The sequence below is a fragment of the Propithecus coquereli genome, unplaced genomic scaffold, assembly GCF_000956105.1.
Source record: "Propithecus coquereli isolate 6110/MARCELLA unplaced genomic scaffold, Pcoq_1.0 Scaffold11, whole genome shotgun sequence".
In the NCBI taxonomy this organism is placed as follows: Eukaryota; Metazoa; Chordata; class Mammalia; order Primates; family Indriidae; genus Propithecus; species Propithecus coquereli.
The window spans coordinates 8,989,980-9,011,556 of record NW_012134969.1 but is presented as its reverse complement, the minus strand read 5'-3'; the positions used below and the strand labels follow the sequence as shown (position 1 = coordinate 9,011,556).

General features: G+C 48.0%; 1 protein-coding gene across 5 annotated transcripts in view; it reads right to left on the bottom strand.

The window, feature by feature from the left end:
* Positions 1 to 2,621: 2,621 nt before the first annotated feature.
* ATP7B (ATPase, Cu++ transporting, beta polypeptide) overlaps positions 2,622 to 21,577 on the bottom strand; it is a 70,897-nt gene continuing 51,941 nt past the window's right edge. For 3 of the 5 annotated variants that reach the window (XM_012649075.1, XM_012649079.1, XM_012649084.1), the window contains 12 exons: positions 20,014 to 20,141; positions 19,756 to 19,910; positions 19,414 to 19,548; positions 16,398 to 16,592; positions 14,210 to 14,392; positions 12,812 to 12,962; positions 11,468 to 11,611; positions 10,088 to 10,230; positions 8,517 to 8,720; positions 8,318 to 8,435; positions 6,830 to 6,932; positions 5,947 to 6,261 (listed from right to left, as the gene is read on the bottom strand). In XM_012649075.1, coding sequence (XP_012504529.1) covers positions 5,988 to 6,261; positions 6,830 to 6,932; positions 8,318 to 8,435; positions 8,517 to 8,720; positions 10,088 to 10,230; positions 11,468 to 11,611; positions 12,812 to 12,962; positions 14,210 to 14,392; positions 16,398 to 16,592; positions 19,414 to 19,548; positions 19,756 to 19,910; positions 20,014 to 20,141 — 1,933 coding nt within the window. In that variant the 3' untranslated portion in view covers positions 5,947 to 5,987. Of the gene's footprint in view, positions 6,262 to 6,829; positions 6,933 to 8,317; positions 8,436 to 8,516; positions 8,721 to 10,087; positions 10,231 to 11,467; positions 11,612 to 12,811; positions 12,963 to 14,209; positions 14,393 to 16,397; positions 16,593 to 19,413; positions 19,549 to 19,755; positions 19,911 to 20,013; positions 20,142 to 21,577 lie in introns of all 5 variants that reach the window. The other 2 variants (XM_012649072.1, XM_012649080.1) reach the window with 2 other exon arrangements.

Here is a 21,577-nt window from a genome sequence, read left to right as displayed (position 1 = left end):
GGGGGTCTGGCCTGGCATCTAGCAAAGGGGCAAAGGCAGCTCCTTTTTAAGCAAACTTCCGTTAACAGCCCTTCTAAGTCTTAGCAGCAGCCTATAAATAAGTAGGTGCTTCCTCTGGCCCAACAGACAAAGGTGGCTTTTATCTGCTATGGGTAGAAAGGCTGAGTTGTTGTTTTTTTTTTTTTTTTTTTAGAATACAGATATCATCACTCATAACAGCAACGATGACAATAGCAGCTAACATTGTTGAGCACTCCAGATGTGCCAGGCTCTGTCCTAAGTGCTTTACTCAGATGACATCATACAGCAACCCACACAGGAACTATTATTACCCCCATTTGTGTAGACGAGAAGACTGAGGCCTCAGATCACACTCTTATTATTTTTTTCATTTGCAAAGAGGTAGATGATCTGGAGACTGGACAACACGTTCACTGCCCATGGAGATTACTTGGGACCACTGGGCCTTGCAGGTTTCCCACAGACTGCCCCTTCCATCCTCGTACCTCAGGACAGGTGAGAAAATGGGGCTGGAGCAGGTGAACCCTCCTCAGGGTCAAGCAGCCCCCAGAGGCCTTGGTGAAGATCTACCTTCCAGGCCACTAGGGTACCAGCTCTGTAATCGACACTGCTGAGGACAGACTTCTGCCCAGAGGTTGCGGTGCACTCCTACAGACCCAAGGCAAACACAGGAGCCAGAACTTGGAGCTCTGGAGCCATGGAAAACACTGCAAGCCCTTTAAAAACCGTTTTTTCCTCTTTAGATAAGTTCAAGACTGAAAAAAAAAAAAATTATCCGAATATGCAAGAATATTTACCGTGAGGCTCAGCACATGATGATAAAGAGAAATATGACGATCACTGAGTCACCCCAACATTACTCTGCATAGCTAAATGCAAATTCGAGGAGGCCCTGAAACCCTGGGCTGCAAGTACAGGTGGTACATATATTATAGCTTAGAGGTACCCAGTGCCAGGGCTGAACCCCAGCCTCACCTTCTTCCCCTTCTCCTGTGTTTTCATTGTGATCATGCTTATCTGAATTTCCAGATACATAAAAAGCGATCAAGAGAATTAGCTGTGGCTGCAGACTGGGAGGTTGTTTTGGTCAGAGAGACACCTGGTGGCTCTTGAGATAAACCACACTGTCCTGCCAAAAGACACCTCTCGCCCCAAGTAAGGCCAAGTTGGGGGTTGGGGGGCAAGGAAGCTCGGCCTCTCTAAGGAGGGCAAAGGCATTCACTTTTGGGAGGAGGAGGGAGCTATCCAGAGGGAGCACTGGCTTTGGGACCAGAGCCAAGTGGGTTTGAACTGCCTCCCGGGTAGCCAGATCCACAACCTGAGGCTTGGTTCCCCGTCTGTGGAAGGGGGACAGTGATGCAAACAGCAGGCCTACCAGATGAGTGACAGAATCCACCCTGGTACCCAGCAGCCTGGAGGTATCTGCCTGGGACCTCAATCAGCTCACAGCAGGTCCACCCAGGGCCCACTGCAGCACCTATGCACCCAGATGGCTGCAACTCGGTCAGGAGTCGGGCACCAAGGGGCAGGAAGGCTTTGCTACCTCAGTGTCCCGATGTGATCCACCTACAAAGGACATCCCTCCATGAAATAAATCATGTTCATGGGCTTTCCTTTTGGGGCTGGGGTGAAAGCATTATGGGAGCCTTTCTCCCCTATTTGCTATATTTATGATTAAAGTTTTGCTATAAGCAATTGTGTTTATCCCAAGAAGAAATAATAGCCATTTCTATTTCAGAGGGAAAAAATGCTAAATTTCCATCGATTCTTGTTTTCATTTTAGCCCTTGGATGATTTTACATCTGTTTATTCATCTTTTTGAATAGAAGAAAGGAGATTCTGGGATTTCACAGCACTACTTAACATTCTCATATTCTATCCTGTAATTTCAACCGTTGTCATTGTCTTCATACAAAGGAAAACAGCAGACGAGTAGACATCTCCCTCCGGAATGAAAACCCAGACAATGGTGTTTATATACCTGCCCAAGCTGAGTTTGAAAATGAAGAAAGTAGAGTGGTTTCATTTCTAACAGCTCCACGATACTTTCCAATACCAAATCAGCTTTCCCACACACAGACGTAGTCTGAACAGGGAACCAAGAGTCAGCACGAGTGGTTGCTTGAAGCATTTCTTTGTATATACGTTCCTTGCTTTTTTTTTTTTTTAAATAAGAAAAAGCTGTATGCAAGCAATAATTTTCTAACTCAATTTCATACACATTAGGGAATTTATCTACTGAAATATAAATTTTTTAAGGCAAAAAAAAAAAACTCTTTCTGTAATTTAAATTATCTTTTTCTAATAAAGGTCACCATTATTCATCTTGGTTCCTTAGAAAAATATTGCTGCCCAGGCTAGAGTGCAGTGGCATCATCCCAGCTCATGGCAACTCCTGGGCTCAAGCCATCCTCCTGCCTCAGCCTGCTGAGTAGCTGGGACTACAGGTGGGCGCCACCACACCCAGATAACTTTTCGAATTTTTAGTAGAGATGGGGTCTCGCTCTTGCTCAGGCTGGTCTCAAACTCCTGAGCTCCAGCGATCCTCCCACCTCGGCCTCCCATAGTGTTAGGATTACAGGCGTGAGCCTGGCCCAGATGCCACTTGTTAATAAAAGAAAGCTAGAATTATCACATTCATTTATTTAAAAGGTAATCCCATCACAATTCTCCACTACGGTCTTAAAGACTGAAAGTTTATCAGGAATGCTCTGATTTATTCTAGTGCTTGGTGAATCTATCAGGGAAATTTGCTCAAGTTTTAGAAAGCATGTTATCTTTTACAGAAGTGGGATCCCTTCGTAACGTGGTATCAACCCTTGCTTTTCACAATGGGACACGCATACAACATGAAATTTCCATATCTGGGCATCCAGATAATCAGTCACATGTACGTGGCATTTAGTCCTCCGGGGTGTGCCAGCGGGCAGTGTGGCACAGCAGCACGTGCTGCCCTAGGCCTGGCCACCTAGCAGGGCAGTCATTTGAGCACAAGATAATGACCTCAGTGATTCAACAGAGAAGTGTGGGTACCAAGACGTGGATATGGGGGGAAACCTTGAAACGTGATAAAGGATTATGTCACCAGCATGTCTCTGGAACCTACAACTGTGCCAAGTTCTGAAGTAGGTAGTTTGTGTTGATGGCGACTTCCCCATGTCTATTTCCCTGTGAAGGAAGGTAACCACATGTCCCGGTTTGCCTAGATATCCCAGTTTAGGCCAGTTGTCCCGGCACAACTATTCATAGCGCCTCCTTCTACTCTTAAAAGTGTCCTGGTTCAGATGACAAATTATACTGTCACCTCCCTTTAGGTGTACCCCACTTAGGGCTCCCTCGCTACCCTAAGACGCCCACAGAGCTTTCCCAGCAGAGCCGCTTGGTCCAGATTTTTCTGCTACTCCCCCTGCCCCACTCTTTCAGGGGCAAGGAACTCAAAACAGATTCCTTCTGATTCAGATGTGTGTGTTTGAGAACAACCTTTTGCAGAAAATCGCCCTGAAGCAGAGAAGTGCACATGGGGTGCACTGTGCCTGGCGCAGTGGGGGGACTATGACAGGGGGTGCCTCTGAATTCTCCCCACACACCACTGGGGCCGGCCACACTCGGCATTCTAGAGAGGGGCGCACACCAGTGCTGGGGATGGCAGATCAAGAGGGCTCTGGCCACCCTCACGTCCCCTGCTGTTAAGACCCTGTCCTTCTCTGCCCGCTGAAACACGTGGAGCTTAGCCAGCGCCTGGAGGCCATCACTGCACACAGGGCCCCAGTGGCCTCCAACCGTGCTCCTCTCACAGGCAGAGCCAGCGGGGCAGACTTTTAAAGGAATAAAAGAAACTTTATTCTAGTATTGCGTGGAAAGTTTTGGAATTCAGAATTACCTGGTAAAAAAATATTCCTTATTCTTGAACATCTAGAAGGTTATTTTCTGTAAAATTATGTAAATATTTTCATATCCATATATGAACATGGAGTTTATGGTCCTAAAAGTTGTAAAAATCAACAATTAGATTCTTTAGATGATGATTAGCCTAGTTAGAAAGCAAGAGACATTCCCCGAGCAACAATAAAGAGAGGACACAACTTGGGACAGTGGGGGCAGGGGCGGGGGAGGGGAGGCCAAGGCAGACTAAAAACAACGAAAACATGACAAAACGCTGTGCTGGATTTAAAAGATAAAACTCGGCAAAAACTACATTAAATGCAAAAATTGAAACTAATCATCCAAGGTGAAGGTGAGATGACCTCGTGAATCAACTGCAATCTAAACGGGATACAGCTAATACGTTACCTGGCTGACTTGTTCTTCCAGGAGGCAAGGACCTTTTCCTTGTTTATTCTTATCAAGCAAACTCATATTCAAAGCAGCAGCAGAACTGGAGAAAAGCCTTCAGAGCCAACAGACGTGGCACGTGTTAACATATTGGCTGTGTCATCCCAGGCAAGATTCAGCTTCTCTGAGCCTGTTTCCTTGCCTGTAAAATGTGGACAATAATAGCTACCTTGCTGGGAGGATTAGATATAACCTAAAAAAAGTGCTACTAACACTGCCCCTGGCAAATAATGGACAGCCAATAAATAACTAAAATTATTCTGTGTGTGAGATGAGGGCTTCACTTTAGAATTTAATCTGATTCTAGTACTTTGCTCCCTTGTGGTTCTGTCAATTGCCACTGACTTCAGCATCTAAAACTGGGCCCATTCCTGCCCCTCTGATGTCACACGATCACAAAGAGCCACCGACAGGTAAAACCAAACTCTCCCTTTGGGGAGCTGTGGCCACCCCTTCCCTAAGGTGCCCACACAGGGTGTCGAAGGTGGGCTCACGAGGAGCACTGTCCTTTCTTCTTACTCAGACAGCACTTTTTCTCTGAGTCGCCAGGGGCACTAGTGACATGAATTCTCTACTGGACCCCATGAGGTGACAGAAGACCATGTAAATGAAGCTCTGGGACCATGCAGGGAGGCTTCTGCGTACGCACACCTCCCACAGGGCACCTGTTTCAAGCACCACAGGCTACACAGGGGCACGGAAGGATGCCCTGGTCATGAGCACCCAGACCCCACGGGAAGCCAGGCTGGGACTCTCAGGCCAGGCTCTGAGACCCTCACTTCAGCTGGCAGCAACAGCAACCTGCTCTGGGAAGAGCAGCCACCACTCCACAGAGAAGCGGCTCCTACGCAAGGAAGAGCTCCCTCAACCTGAAGAGGGGCGTGGCGAGCTGCCCGGCTCGGGTGTGTGGGCCACGTGTGAGGCAGCAGATTCAGGCTGGACGTGCATACGCCACAGCATCTGCAAAAATGCCTGAGAGCATCAGCAGGGCCAAGGGACAAAGGGCCTGTCCTCAGAGGTGACAGGCATGGGGAGGGGGGTCCCCAGCGTCAAGGACGCCAAGCACACAGGGGGGAGAAAAGGAAGAGACTGTGCCAGCAGAAAACAACAGGTGCACTTGAGGTAAACTGTGGTCTCAGCAACATGATGCACATAGGTGTTGTCAAAAAGAGCCATGGCGGGTTCTGCAGGAGGTCTCTGGAAAGGCCCAGCTAGGCTTTCGGTCCCACCGAGATTGTTCCTCATGACGTAAGTAGTCATCCCAAATACTGTGAGCAGAGGTCTGCGAGGAGGACTGACCTGCCTCTGGTATTCTAGAGTCCAAGCAAGGTTTCTGACAAAGCCCGCGCCGACGGCATGGTGAGGCCACGATGCTCTGCCCCGCATGAGCAGGACCCAGGCAGGGTAGGCCTCTCCAGGCCACGTTGTGTGCTGCGGGGTGGGATGACCAGAAACGTCCAGGAAGGAGAAGTCCTCTATGCCGGGGCAAGCTTTGCACACCCTACTGCTGGCTACTAGTGCTGCACCTGCTCGGCTCGGGCAGCCAATGGATGCCCGGCTCCCTTTTGGGAGGAGTTGGGCCAGCTGCTTCGCTGGAGAGAGATGGGCCCTGCCCTGCCCTGGGCCTAGGGCTTTTAGATGTACTGCTCCTCATCCCTGTCATTCAGGAGCAGAGACCACTTGTCCCCACCATCGTCCACTGCAGTGCTATGGCGAGATGGCCTGTCAGGAGTCAGGGAGGACAGAGACACCTGGCTGACGCAGCTGACCTGGTCCCACGGTGTGGTCCTGGGGGAGTCTCGCCGCCGGTCATCCATACCGATGTACACACTGACCTGGGACGCGGTCAGGGGCTTCATGCGGCCATGGGCCCGAGCCTCGTACCTCTCCGCGTCGGGCTTCTTATAGCTGGAACACAAGAATGCAAGAGCATCTGAGCCTTTCTGGACACAAGGCTCTTTTTTTCTTCTTGAAGCCTGGTGAGGGCCTCTCATCCATCTAGGAATAACATGCAGTATCAAAACCTCATGTGTTTTAAAGAAAAAAGACATTAAACGTCTATGGTTTAAGTAAAGTTGACCTGATTTAGAAACTTGCTAATAAGCAAATGCCTTACACATAGTAGGCTGTCATTAACTTTTATTCAATCAATGCCTTAATAAATGAAAAAAGATAATAGACAGGGATTTCATGTCTACATGATATTCACATAAACAGCCCTCGAGCAGAAGAGTGAGAACAGTCCAGTGCGTGTGACTGTTGAGTGGTAAACCACCTGCTCGTGGTCCGGATACATCACTCGACACACACACCTGGCTGCCACTGTGGGGTGTGCGTCAGGTGAATGAATGGGGAGCATGCACTCACACCCATTCTTACTCCAGGAAGTTCACTGGTGAGCCCCAACCTGTCCTGAGCACACAGTGACAGGGCCTCCTGGGAGACTCTAACAGGTGCCCCACCCCAAAGGTCTTACCACTTGAGCTGCAGGGAAGAGAGCACCACAGACACGGAGGAGGCCGCCATGGCTGCCGAGCCCATCCAGGGCTGCAGCACGATGCCGATGGGCATGAACACACCTGCCAGGGGAAGGACATGCACTCACACCAAGGGCGGAGGTAAGAGCAAGGAGCGGGTCTCTGGTGTGGGAGTAGGGGGAGAGGAGAGGGGATGGGGGGTGGTGGGACCCACCCTCAGCCACCCCTGCCCATGTTGCACCCACAGGCCCCGGAGGGGAGGCTGTCCTAGAAAGCTGGGCATGGGGTACTGTCAGGGACCTGGCTCTCTTCCACCTACCCTGCCCTTCCCAGAATCACCCTCGGGTGGCAGCCCGTTTCAGGGAGTGCTCTGGGGAGCAGAGGTGCAGGGGAGGAGGGAAAGAAGCAGGAGGCACAGGAGCCAGCCGTCCTGAAGCCAATGTCCTCGTCTACACAGATCGTCTCACCTCCAGGGCTTCACAACACCTTTACAAGAGAAGTGAGTGCCAGGAGACTTGGGCCAGGTATGGTCAACCGTCTGTGGCAAACGCCCAGACACCAGAGTGGATGAAGCTCCTGAGCCGGCTCTGGGGGCAGGAGGGACACCTGCCTGACTCCCCAGGCTCAGGAGGCCAAGGCAGACACGCTCATCCCTGTTCTGGGAGTGACCACTATCCACTCAGACACAACAGGGGAAACCAAGGTAGGAAAGCTTAAAAACTACAGGTCTCCTCAGCCAATGGAGGAGACTACCTGCAGAAGGGCCTGGAACTCTTCCCCATCGGATTCCACAGGATTTGAGGGGCAAGGGGGAGTTACAAAGCAGAAAAAATTCATTTCTTTCCATGATGTTTGTGAGAGTCAGAAGGAAACCTGGGCAGGATTAAATTCTTTTTTTTTTTTTTTGAAAGAGTCTCACTCTGTCACCCCAGGTAGAGTGCAGTGGAGAGATCACAGCTCACAGCAACCTCAAACTCGTGGGCTCAAGCGATACTCCCGCCTCTGCCTCCCAAAGTGCTAGGATTATAGGCACTTTCCCCTAATGAGGATCACAGGGCACATTTCTCCCCACCGCACCCAGCCTCTGAGCAGGATTAATCTTTAAAACAAGGCTCTGAAACACCAATCATGGTGCCTAACGTGTGGCAGGTGCCCCATAACTCTTAATAATGATTATTTTTCAGACTCTATGTCTTAATAAATGGTTTAGAAAATGGGGCCACAGAAATAAATAGCCAAGCCTCTCGACCAGCTTCGTAGAAAGGACCAGTGTGAATGAAGGTTTGGGGTCCTCTCAGCAGTTTCTCATTTACCTTTAGAGAGGTGTAAACAAAGAAGGGATTGTAAGGACACCAGCCTTCCTAAAAGGCCTCTAGCCAGCCAGTGAGGCGGGCTACTTACGGAGCTTGGCAGGAACCGGGCAGGGAGAACACTTTCTGGCCCCAGCTGGGGCCCAAGGTAACAGAGCAAGTGAGGGCCACCCCTACCTGCCGCGATGGGGACTCCAACCAGGTTATAAATCAGTGCCAGGACCAGATTGACTCGGATTCTGCGGACGGTCTTCTTGGAAAGGTGAATGCTAGCCACCACGTCGAGCAGATCGTTCTGAAGGAGAGAAACACGTGGTGAGGAGGGGGTCTGCTCCACACCTCACCAATCCCCTGGCCTGGACACAGCCTCACTCACCCTGATGAGGACGACGTCGGCTGCCTCGATGGCAACATCTGTGCCTGTGCCAATGGCGACACCCATGTCTGCCTGGGCCAAGGCTGGGGAGTCGTTAACCCCGTCTCCCACCATGGCGACCTTCTTCCCTGCATTCTGGAGCTCCTGGACCTTGGCCACCTTGTGAGAAGGCAGCACCTCTGCAAAGACTTTTTTGATGCCAACCTAAGAAGAAAGGAAAACAACATCTGGTGTTGGCCGAAGACAGCGGGCAGCAGTAGAAACCCCAAGTCACCCATTTCCCCCTGGCCTCGGCCTCCAGGACCAGTCAGTGAGGTCAGTCGACCACATCCTGCAGGTTTGCCGTCACAGGGCACGTTTCTCCCCAGGTGCCGCCCCAATGTCCTGCACTGGCTTAGGCCCTGTCCTTTCTCAGATGGGCAAACAGCCCCCTTGCTGGCCTCCCCGTCCACATCTCGGCCCCACAACTCTCCTCTCCACATGCCGTCCTGGACGTCTTTCCAAAACAACAATCGTTAATCATGTTAATCAACAATCATGTTAACCTCCTGCTTCCCGTCCTCCAGTGGATCCAACCCACCTCCCTGGGGACAATAGCTAAACTCTTGGGGATTTGCCTTCTGAGGCCCCTGGGTCTGGCCTCTGCCTGGTGGCCCACGGCTAGGGCCACACTAGGCTCTGCACCATGCAGCTTCCTACAGCTTCTCCAAATCACCGTGCCACTCTGTGCCCCTGGGTGACGCTCGCGCTGCCTGCTATAGGGAAGGAAGGCTCAGTTTTCCTTTCCCAGTCCCTCTCCTGTTTCTTAAGTCTATGTCCCGTCACTGCTCTGCCCCGTTTCTGGTCCACCCCACCACAGGACCACGAGCCCCCTTCACTCCTCACAGTGCTTGCCCTGTGGTTGTCTGTCACATCCCTGGTGCTTTGTGTGGATGAACAAGTTTTAACCAGGAAAAGAGGGGTGCACACTCAACAAGTCTGTCATTAGCAAGGAAGACCACGGAAAACAGAAATACTGCTGCTTCCCTCAGAGGACGCAATTAATTTTCAAAAGCATACAGCTCTGCACACCTTTGTGGGAGAGGGGGTTGTACAATTTCCAGGAATTCACGCTGGAGCTGCCGCTGTGTGAGCAGTCAGGCAGCCGTCCTGCCGTGCTGTCCTCCTGGCCCCAACTCAGCACCAAGGGCTGCTGGAGACCTGCCCAGGACTGAGTTATCTGGGCACACGAGTGACAAGAGCCAAGCTGGCAAAACCGTCCCTTAACATGAAGATGTCTTTTAGCCCTCAAGCCAAACTCTTTTTCTCCCATCGCAAAGACTGGGACATGGTTACAGAATGCTGGAATGGCTTTTTCCAGGGACGTGTGCACCTGGGCCCCAGGGACAAGATCTCTGTGGCGGTGGCACAGCAGTCTCAGAAGCTGCCTAGCTTGGAGCAGAATGGAGTAGGCAGGAGAAACAGCACCTGGGAAGAGCAGAAGCGAAGCTGAGCGCTGGGGGCCCTGGTGCTTATTTTTGTCTCTAAACGCTTCTGTGAACTTAACAGCTTGTAATCTTGAAGGGCCGTACCTGAGTAGCAATGGCTCTGGCTGTCTTCCGGTTGTCCCCTGTGATCAGAACCACGTCGACACCCATGCTTTGCAGCGTGTGCACAGCCAGGGCGGCCTCCTGCTTCACAGCGTCTGCAATGGCGATCATCCCGCAGAGCACCCCTGGAGCAAAGCAGCCTGCGTCAGCACGAATGGGACGGGGCACCCCAAGCCAATGTAATGTCATGACGTGCAACAGTTCTCATCAAAAAAACCAATACACCAGATTATGTAACATAATATGGTTTTTTGTTTGGTTTTTTTTTTTTAGTTGTACACATTTAAAGATGCACACAAAAGTCTGGAAGCAATATAAAATGTTCACAGAGCCTCCATGAGGGGTAGAGTTATAAGTGTTTTCATTTCTTCTTTGTGGCTCTCTGAATTTTCCAAATTTTCTGCAAGGAACATGTATTATTTTGCAAAGTACCTGGCTCATAGTAAGAACTCAATACATGTTAGCTATTAGAATTTGAGAAATGTAACAAATGTTAAAGTGATGAACATCCAAACTAGAAAAAAATCAATCCTTTCTTTTTGTCTTTTCCTACAGAAAACATTTGTGCAGAACTTTTCTTTCAGTGCATCTTTAGACACAGAGGCAGGTTTCTAGGGCTAAGGTGTAAAAAGGAACAGAGTGAGGGATGTATGAGAAGGCCTGACTCCTTTAGTTATGCCAATTCTGGTTTGATAAACCGAGGGGACTGTGGGTTTACGAACACTTAGAAAAAGGGAAAAAGAGAGAATGGGAGAGGAAGATGTATTTAGTTGGAGCGCTCGATATACAGCACGTAAGTTATTTCTTATTTGCATACAGTTTTACTTCTATTAGCAAAACTAACATTAACAAAGTAAAGATTCTATTCTCTTTAAGATGCAGACAGATAGAATCTGAGTACTAAGACACATGCAGTCTTGAGAGGCTCTGCGCACACCCAATCTGTGTGCAGCAGACAGGGAAGAGCTGCAGGGATCACAGTATTTAACGACGTCCTGTAGTTAAAGCTATGGGAAGTGAATTCGGCTTTGTCTGCAGGGATGAACGAGAAGGAGAACTTTGAACGACCCACTAGGACAGGAGCAACGATGACGGCAAAGACAGTTTAGGATTCCAACGGCAAGAAGACCAATGCCAGAACAGAGCTGGCTCTGGGGTCTGATGGAGACAGTCAGATGGAAAGAAAGGGCTCAGGATGGGAATGAAGAGAAAAGATGGCAAGACAACCTTCTGGAAAACAAACCTGAAACTAACCAAGAGGAAGAGTCATTAAAAAAAAAAAAAAAGGGAGGGCTCTTTTTCCTGACATCCACAGAAAACTGCATTTTAAGAGACTGGAAGGAAGGTCTGAGCAAGAGGTACCGTCGATGGCCACCAGGATGGCCGTCTGCCCTTTCATCTCATGGTCTGTCATCGCGTCACTCACGTCGCTGGAAATAGTTAAGCCGTTGCGCGTCAGCCATTCGCGGTTTCCAATCAGCACAGAGAAGGTCTGGGGGGCTGCGTCTATTCAAAAGAGACTGTGGTTACTCCTAAATAGTCCAATTTCACTATGAACTGAAAATCATGCAATCCTTTTCACAGCAAAATATCTGTTTAACTGTTCTGAAAAACTATAATCTAGTTAAGCGCCTCTTGTAACACCATCCTTTAAGACCGGGGGAAAAAGTACAATTCATGTGCAGAACAGGTGGGCATGAATTAAAATGGGGTGTTAATAGTACATGCTATATGTGTGAAAATATTATAAGCATATTAGGACATTGTCATACGATGTCCTTATCCACCTTTAGAGGTATCTACCAACTCTTCCTCTATAGGGATTACAAGCACTTAGTTATTAGCCCCACACCCAAAGCAAGTGTTCACTAGATTCATTACTGCTTGGTATCAATGACCCCCGGTAATCAACAATCAGAAAAGTCTATTTCTATGAAACGTTTTACCCTATACCTCCTGAAAGGCAGGTACGTCTCTCACCTGTCACCTTCTAACAGTGTGCTGCTGACTAAGGCGTCACTGCACGACCAGCCCCTGAAAGCTATAGTGGAAAGGTCACCCTGGGGCTTTAAATTGCTAGAAGGTGGTGGATGGTGCCTAACACCACAATCTAAATCAAGATTGCAACCCACATACTTAGAAAAAAACACTAGATACGGGTTTTGGGGTGTCCTCCCACCCCATGCTGATGGCTGGCAAAGTGCCCTTAGAATAAGAAAGGCCATTCTTTGAAGGAGGCGTCGCTCCAAGCAGCGTCCCTTCCTGACTTGCACAGGACATTTCCATCTGTTTTCCCTGAATCCTTCTGCCAGCTCTGTAAATACTACGCATCCCATCATGGTTCAACCACAAGGGAGGCAAACTAGAAGAACAAAAGTAGAAGTCCCATCTGTCTACTCTATGGTGTATGAGAAGCACATTCGATTTGCAATAAGAAAGAGAATCAAAATAATGGGTCGGCTAAGCAGTACTACATGAATCTAAGTCATGTCTACTTCTGCATGTCATAAGCATCAAAGGATACAAGGGAGAAACTGCAGGCTTCCCTGGGTGAGGCAGGTGCAGGTGCCCCAGCCATGAGCCACCTTCATCCCCAGCAGGGAGATCATGGCAGGCAGGCCCAGCTGGGTGCTCTCTGTGGTTCGGCACACTCCACTTTAACCCAGCCAGGCCCAGGTCTGGCGCAGAGACGAAGGCCAAGGATACCTTTTTCTGCAGGAAGGCTGCCAACCCGTTCACCCGCCGGGCGTTCGCTGCGGGCCAGGATGCCTTCCACGCTGCTGACTTTGCACCCGATTCCACAGCCTGGCACCGCCTGGAAGTCCGTGCAGTACCCCAAGGTCTCTGTTCCGAGCTCCTGCAAAGGCAGAGGGAGCAGGGGAGCGGGAGCTGGGATCAGAAGACTGAGGGGGTGAAGTGGGAGAGAGGACAGGGACACAGGGTGAAGGCAGTAGGAGCAGTGTGAGGCAAGAGGAGCAAGTGGAACTGATGGGAAGGTTAAGAGAGCGACTGGGAACTTCAGCAATTAATTTTCTCTCATCTGACACCGATATTATAGCTAGTGAACTAAGTACGACTGATCACCCTAAAATCTCTGCCTGGGTGATGCCTCACCATTGTGAACAGGCTGCAGACTAGAAAGGAGAGAGGCAATTCACACCAAACACCTCAGATTAAAGAGGGGTGCAGGTGTCAAAGAGAGGAAGATGTCATTTTTATGTTGCAAACAACTTCAGTAAAATGATGGAACAAGCAAGTGGTGGCAAAGCTACCCTGAGGCTCAAGAGAGAAGTGCCCACGCAGCAGACCCTGGAGGAGCCACGAGGCGGCGGGCAGGGAAGTGAGCAAAGCCCCCCGTGAAGGGGGGGTGCGAGCCCTTGGTCTGACCCTCTATGAAGGACAAAACCAGAAATGAGGTTTCTGGAAGATCCCTGTCCAGGAAGCAGTGTCAACTTTTTTTCAAGGCATCCATCTCACCTTTCTACATTTACTATTAATAACACCAGTATTGCTCAAATCCTTTAAGAATTGTCAGGGCACTATCCCAGCACGTTCTGCTGCCTCTATATTCAGATTGAAGACAGAGAAAACAGAAATAGGACCCTTCGCATGGAGAGACCAGAGGAATGCATGCTTCTCCACGCCTGTGCCAAGAACCCACTGGGCATTCTGGCTTAGCCCTGCTGGTTCCTCTCCATTTCGGATGTCCCCGGGGCAGAGCACTCCTCCCTCCCTCTCCCCAATACCCCCATGTCACTTGTTTGTGTTTGTCAGCACCTGTCCGCACTAAGCACTGACAAAGGACCGAGTTTCTAGACTGTCTTCCCCTCAGGCTGTAAGCTCCCAGAGGGCAGAGTTCACTTCTCACACGTTTTTTTGTTGTCCCAACCGCAGTGCCAAGTAGATGCTCAGCAAATGACTGTGGCACTGAACTTCCTTTGTGATAACCTGGGACTGTGACAAGGGCCACCTAGGAGTCTGCTCCAGAGGAGCCTGCTAAGCGGTTTTCTAGCCCACACAGCGGGAGGCCCCCTGGAGGCAGCTAGGAGAGAAGGCCCCTGGTGAGGCACAGGTGGGGGGAGAGTCACACTCAGGTCGACATACCTCCTTACAGTATTTGGTGACTGCCACGCCCAAGGGGTGTTCGCTGCTGGCCTCTGCAGTCCCCACCACAGCCAGAACTTTCCTGAGGGGCAGTGTGGCCATGTCCACGAGCAGGAGGAACCGCATGACTCTGGGGATCCCATGGGTAATGGTGCCGGTTTTGTCAAACATCACAGTCTTTATCTGCCAAAAACAACCGTGTCTCCGTGACCGTAATACAGAGGTAAGGGGCTTTCACAGTCCACACGATGTTGAGGCAGAACTTAAACCAACCTGCCTCAGGAAGATAATGATACTCCTTCATATCTTCTTAACATAACCCCCTGCAGTCAACCTACAGCGGGGGTTCAACAACTGCTGCTCTAAAGAAGCTGTTTCCCTGTCTGTCTAGTCAAAAACATCCACACTGGGGCTTAACCTGGACCAGGTAAAGCCAGAAACCCTCACTTGGCTCTAGAGCCCACAGCGTGGCATTGTCTCCTGGACAGTGACACCGTTGCAGACTTCCTCCTGTCAGGTCAGGAGTCAGGACCCTCGGTGTCCTCCTGCCTCCCTGCTGACTGCTATCCACTGAGCCCAACCACTGTTTTCTCCTGTCTGCCTAAGTGCAAAAGCTACCGGAAAGAAAGTCTTCACACTCCAAGTTCAAGAAAGGAAAGGACGATTCTGCAGCCATAATGACAAGTAACCCCCAGGCCAGTTTTAAATCCATCACACTTGGTCAATGGCTGTTTGCACCAGTCCCCAAGTGTCTGACAGCAGCAGCCGCCACACTCAGTCTTTGCACTCCCAGGGCCAGGGCCAGCCGAGCCCTCGCTTCTGGAAGTCCACCAGTCCCTGAACTGCACGCTTCCTTGAGTCCTACTTAAGGCCAGCACGCTGCTCTGTTCAGACCATCTCCTATGGCTCTCCCTCATTAGCAAATAATGGATTCAGCTTTTCGTTTCTGATGCTGAGTGGTGGCCTCTTCCTTCAACACCACTCACTGATCGTCCTCCAATGATTCTTGCCTCCTTCACTCGGCAGCCAGAGTGATCTTCCCGACATGGAGTCCGGTCACATCACCTAGGTGCGTCACAGCTTCTATGGCTCTTAGGGAAGTTCAGAACCCTTCACTAAACCTTCAAGCCTTCGTGTTCCGGCCCTCCCTCAACACCTTCGTCTCCAGTTTCGTTCTCTCTCTCTCTCTCTCTCTTTCTCTCTCAGTGATTTTCTTCCAGTTCCTCATTTATTTATTCAGCTAGTAACTTCCGAATGCTTTGGATGAGCAGGTGCTGGGCTAGATGCCGGGGATATACTGACAAGGAAAAGTTCGGTCCCTGATCTGTGGAGCCCACGCCCTGACAGCACAGCATCCTCAGGCCCTCTCCACCTGCTGTCCCCACTGCCAAAATATTCTTCCCATCTGCGATGAGTGGCTCTCACTCAACTGTTACGTCTCGGACTAACCTTTGAATTCCCTTCCCCGATCACCTGCACCAACCCTCACCCTGAGTCCAACACACCGAGTCTAGGTTAGGCCCCTGTTAAAGTGTCCCCATGACATCACACTGTCTCGCAATGCTCAGCACTTGTTGTTTAGTAATTCGACATCTGACTTTCGACTGAAATTTAAGCTCCCTGGTAGATGGGAACCACAACCATCACCAGAACCTATCCTGGGCCCACACATAGTAAGTGCTCAACACACACTGAATAAATAAATGGAAGTGTAGAAGGTAAGGTTGGTTATGTTGGGCAAAAGGAAGATTCTCCATCAACGCTGTCAGTCACTCTTCACTCCCAAGGTCACAGGGCCTGCCACTAATCCCACAGATACTTTTCTCCTGGAGCCTGGCTCTGCATTGGCTGCAGGCCTTTGGGCAAGTTATCTAACCTCTTCCCGCTGCTATTTCCTCATCTGCAAAATGGGAATAACAAGCACCTACTGCAAAGAGTTGTTAGTGAAACTAAATCAATTAAGATTTACAAAGCATTTTATTATGTGCCTGTTAGCTGCTGCAGTTGCTGATGTTATTCCCAGTTAGACTTGGCTTCCTATTCTACTTAATCAACACTGTTACCCTCAGGTGGCTCTAAGATTTTTCTTTCAGTCTGAAACAGTAAACAGATGTTATTTTCATTAAGACTCTCTTAAGAAAATCATCCTCCAGGTGGGAGGGCGAGAAAGCTGCGGTACAGGGCTGACCTTGTGTGCCATCTCCAGGGGCTTGCCTCCCTTGATGAGGATGCCGTTCTGGGCAGCCACGCCGGTGCCCACCATGACTGCCGTGGGCGTGGCCAGCCCCAGGGAGCAGGGGCAGGCGATGCACAGCACCGTGATGGACGTCTGGAAGGCAAACCGGATGACCACCTCCGTCTGGGAGATATTCTTGTAGGGGTTCTGAGAAGAGGAGAGAGGCAGAGGCGGGTGGAGAATTCAGTGAGGAACCTCCCAGAATTCTCAACACATAGAAATATTTCAGCAGAATGGCGGGGCCTGAGACAGTGGGGTGAGCTTGCGTTTAGGAAACACGATAACATTCTGCCCTGCTTCAATAAACAGAGTTCACTTTACTGTCACATATCCCAGTTTCCAACTTGATCCCACGGCCTTTCCTCAAAGAGGCATTACAGGAGCAGAGTCTCACATAAAACTCGACACGGGAAAGAGCACAGACTCTGGCATCAGAACAGGTAAACCCATATCCTGGCTCTAACACTAGCTTCACTTCTGTGCCTCAGATTCCCCATATACAAATGGGAGATAATATCCGGCTCACAGGTTGTTGTAAGGATTAAATGAGGCAATACACATACAAACACATATAAACATTTAAACATACGCAGTACAACGCATGGCATAGGAACTGTAACTATTACGTTATCACTTTTATCATAATTACAAAAGTTTTAAAAATGATGGGCCTCCAAGGAATTTCTCCTAAGGTGATAATCATACAAAGGAAAAAAGATACAAAGATATTTATCACAGTGTTTTGTTTTGTTTTTATAAAGGCAAAATAAAAACAACCAATAAGAGAGGAGTTAATTAAACTGCGTATGGTGTGTAGAACGGAATATTATGCAATTGTTGGAACGATGACACGTATCTATACTTACTAATATGGAGAGATACCAGTAATATTGAGAAATTAAAAAGGCAGTTCCAAAAGGGCCGTTGCGTTGTTTTATTCATGCAAAATTTTCCATCTACATCTGCATATGGCCTTTCAGCAGGACTGGAAAGATGTCCACCAAAGTGTGAACACAATTACTGCTGGGAATGTGATTCTGAGTCATCTTTATTGTCTTCTCTATATTTTTCCCTATTATTTTCTCTGTAAACCCCAAACAAGCAAGCAAAATATGGGTCTACTTTTCCAGATAGCTGGTGGCACATATTGGTATTATTAGTTGAATTCTGAGAGCCTGAATTGTCTTCGTTTGTTTTTTAAAATGGCTGGTGGCTATGGGGTATAATCAAGAGATTAATTTTAATTTTGTAATTTTTTTATAATTTTAATTATAGTAAAAAGCATGTTTTCTAAATCAAGGATACAGACCACAATCTCTTTAGTTTCCCCCTACGCTCTATTCTTTGATTTTGAAAGGCAGGATTCCAAAACAAAGTATTTTATTAAAGGGTTATTTAATTTCACAGAAACAGTTGTATTTAGGTAGAGGGCCCCCTGTTTAAGATAAGATTTGTAGAAATAAAGATGATGTCATTTAAAAAATAAAAACAGCAATTCTTGTCAAAATAACACCTGGCATTATGATCGGACTGGGTAGACTTCTAGAAGTTAACAGGAACCCTTCCCTACAAATGAGTTTTGTACAGCAGAGAGATTATAGTATCTTAAAGGAACATGCAGTACCTCATTTGCCAGCATCCTCCCTGATTTTGCAGATAAAAACAAAAGAAGCCAAAGTAAGACGGAGAGGCATGCAACAGCAGAAAGCCACATATTCTACCTTGTTTAGGACCGAGGCTTCCCATAGCCACATGCCAAACGTGCTGCTCTCCCCAGAAAGCAGAAGTGTTAGGCAGTCAGGGGCCATGAATAGCCACTGGCAAATTCTAGGAATACATTCATAGGTTACTCTGAAAAGCACTGAGGTTCCCTTAGATGACTCAAAGTGTTTAACTTGGGCATTTTTCAATTTAAGACAGGAAATGTGAGGGAGAAAATGACATTTTAGTAAATGACATTGACATTTGATATATCTTTAAATATGGGCAGAATTTTTTAAAAAAGAAGAAAATTATCTATTCCCTATTTGTAGTTTCTTATTCGATGGGTCTAAAGTAAAATAAGCATTAGACTGGGCTAGGTATGAGATAAGGTAAAATATTGTTTCTCTCATCGGGCAGTTATTAAATACCACTCTAAGCTCTAATATAGCTTTTTACATATATCAAGATTTCAATCTCAACACTACTGACATTTGGGGTCAGATAATCCTTTGTTGTAGGGGCCTGTCCTGTGTCTGGTAGGATGTTTAGCAGCATCCTAGCCTCTACCCACTAGATGCAAGTGTAACAGCATCCCCCTCCGCAAGTCATAGAAACCAAAATTGTCACAGCTCCCAATGGAGCATCACTGACACATACAGTTCCTATTTCTCAAGCAGATAAGTTTTGAGGGAGGGACTGTATTTCTCACAGTTTTTTTTTTTTTGAAGTTTGATAAAAACTGTATTTCCTATGATAGTGTTCTTCATCCACTTTTTAAAAATCAAAAATGTATATTCCATTGTCTCACTTAAAATGTTTAACAAATATTTAATTATTAAAAAGCTACTAGCATTACTTGGAAAGTTGGGAGGTCAAAAATGGTACTTGTGGAGACAGATAGCAAAAAACATATTTTCTTAAAATCTGTTAAATTATCATGCCATGAAAATTTGAAGTGAACTACTTTCTATGATGTATGCCTCATAACCTCAAAAATTGCCAATAATGCACCTTGTAAATGCTGGCATTACAACTGAGAGCCAGATGGTGTCCGTGAAAATTATCTAAGCACTTTACTAAGAACCTGCAGAAGGGGAGTGACTCTCCTTAGCCTGGCTTAGATTTTACTGCCAATAAGTGAAGCAAGCAAATAAAACAAAATGAATAATTAGAGTTCAGTGAATCTAAGACATGAAAGAATAGGATTAATGGCAGTAGATTATTTAAAACACAACAACCATATAGCCCAAGGCATTCAACTTACAGGAAAGTATTTCTGAACAACATCAAAATCGATAAAACCGATTACAATCCATACCACCAACGTCAAAGTTGAAATGATGATGATAAATGGGACAAAATATCCACTAAACCGGTCAGCCAGTTGCTGAATGGGTGCCTACAAAAATAAAACACCAAGACCGGGAGAAATTACAACCTACAAAGAAATGAAACACCGCAAGCATGGATAAAGACTGGGATTCTTACCTCCCTCGTTTACTAATCAATCTTTACTCAATAAAACTGCCCGATTCTATGGAACCCCTGAAATAATTTCTAAAATGAGGAAACTGAAATTATACTGTTTTCAAAATTTCTTCATTACCTTTGACATCTGAGCCTCTTCCACCAATTTCACAATCTGAGCCAAAGTGGTGTCGTTGCCCACATGAGTAGCTTTAATGAGCACAGAGCCATGTGCGTTTATAGACCCAGCGATCACGGTGCTGCCAGGTTTCTTAGTGACTGGCATGGCTTCACCTGGAGGTAGAGAGGAGATAACCAACACTCACTCAGTCCCGTCCAGCATTCCCGTGACCTGCAACTGCTGTCATGTCCACCAAAGGGAAACAAGCCACCTAACCTGTGATGAGGGACTCGTCAGCCATGGTATTGCCTTCCAGGACTTTCCCATCCACTGGGAACTTTCCCCCAGGGACAACCTTGATGATGTCACCCCGCTGCACCAGCTCCATGGGGACTTGCTCCTCTCTGCAACAAATGCCACTCAAGTCACACACCCAGCCACTCAGAGCAGCTCACCCTTTTGCACTGTCACCCAGGTCAGGATCTAGACCAACTGTTGGAGTAGTTACACCACACTTGCTTTAAAATGGTCACCAGTATTCACTTTATCTGTTCATTTATAGATTGAATCAATATTTATTGTGCAGCTACTAAATGCCAGGCACTGTTTTAAGCACTGGGAATACCTCTGTGAACAGCATAACAAAGTCCTGACCCTCAGGAAGACAAATTCTGCCGTGGAAAGACACAAGCCAAGACAGTATCAGGTATTAAATAAGTGCTAGGATGGGACTAAACCAGGATAATGTCACTAGACAGCTTCTCTTGGAAGATGACATTTAAGCTGAGACCTAAATGATAAGAAGGTTCAACATGTGGGAAAAGAAAGTTCAAGGGAGAGAAAACAAAAGGGCCTAAGGCAGGCAGGAAGGGTGTGCTTGAGAAGCAGGAAGGAGGCATGGCTGGCAGTAAGTAAGTGAAGTAGACGGTGAGGTCAGAGAAGCAAGCAGAGTCCAGATCTTGACGGAGTCCAGATCATGACAGTCTCCTAGAGCCGAAAATAGGCTTTGGATGTGAGGTTTTTAGCAGAAAAGTGACATAATCCGATTCACATTTTCAAGTGATCACTCTGGCCACTGCATGAGAATGAGCTGTAGGGACAATGACAAAAGCCAGGAGAAGACCTAGGCTGTTGCGGCAGCCCCAGCAAAGGACAGCGGTGACTTGGACTGGAGGTGAAGAAATACGCAGGCTATTTCCAGGGCATGCATCCACAGCATGTGAAAAATGCAATAAATATGAGGGTCAAGAGAAGAATCAAAGAAGAGCCCCAAATTTTCATTTTGAGCAACTGAGTGGATAGAGATATCATTTAATGAGATGGAGACAACCACAGAGAAGCAGCTGAGAGAAGGTGAGGGAAGAGAAGGGGAAGGGACAGTGTGAAGAGCTTCATTTGGACATTGCTGGGTTTAATACACCTATTTGACTTCCATGTAGAAATGTCAACTCGGGGGCTGAAAATATGAGTCTGCAGTGGAGAAAAGAGGTCAGAGCTAGAGGTACAAATCTGGGAATTGTCACAGATGGCGTTTAAAGCCATGAAATGGTATGAGCTTCCCAACGGCGTAAAGGGAAAAGAAAAGGGGTCCTAGCACTAAGCCCTGGGATACTCCACTATCTGGAGGCTGAGCAGAAGCCGAAGGACCAGCCAGTAACACACGAGGAAAACGAGACAGTGGGAGAAGGGAGAAGGGAGCACCCATCCATCTCCACCAAAGGCTGCACAAGTGGCTCCATGGGGCAAGCACATGTAAAAATTCATCATAATCAGCCGGGCGGGGTGGCTCACACCTGTAATCCTAGCACTCTGGGAGGGCGAGGAGGGCGGATTGCTCAAG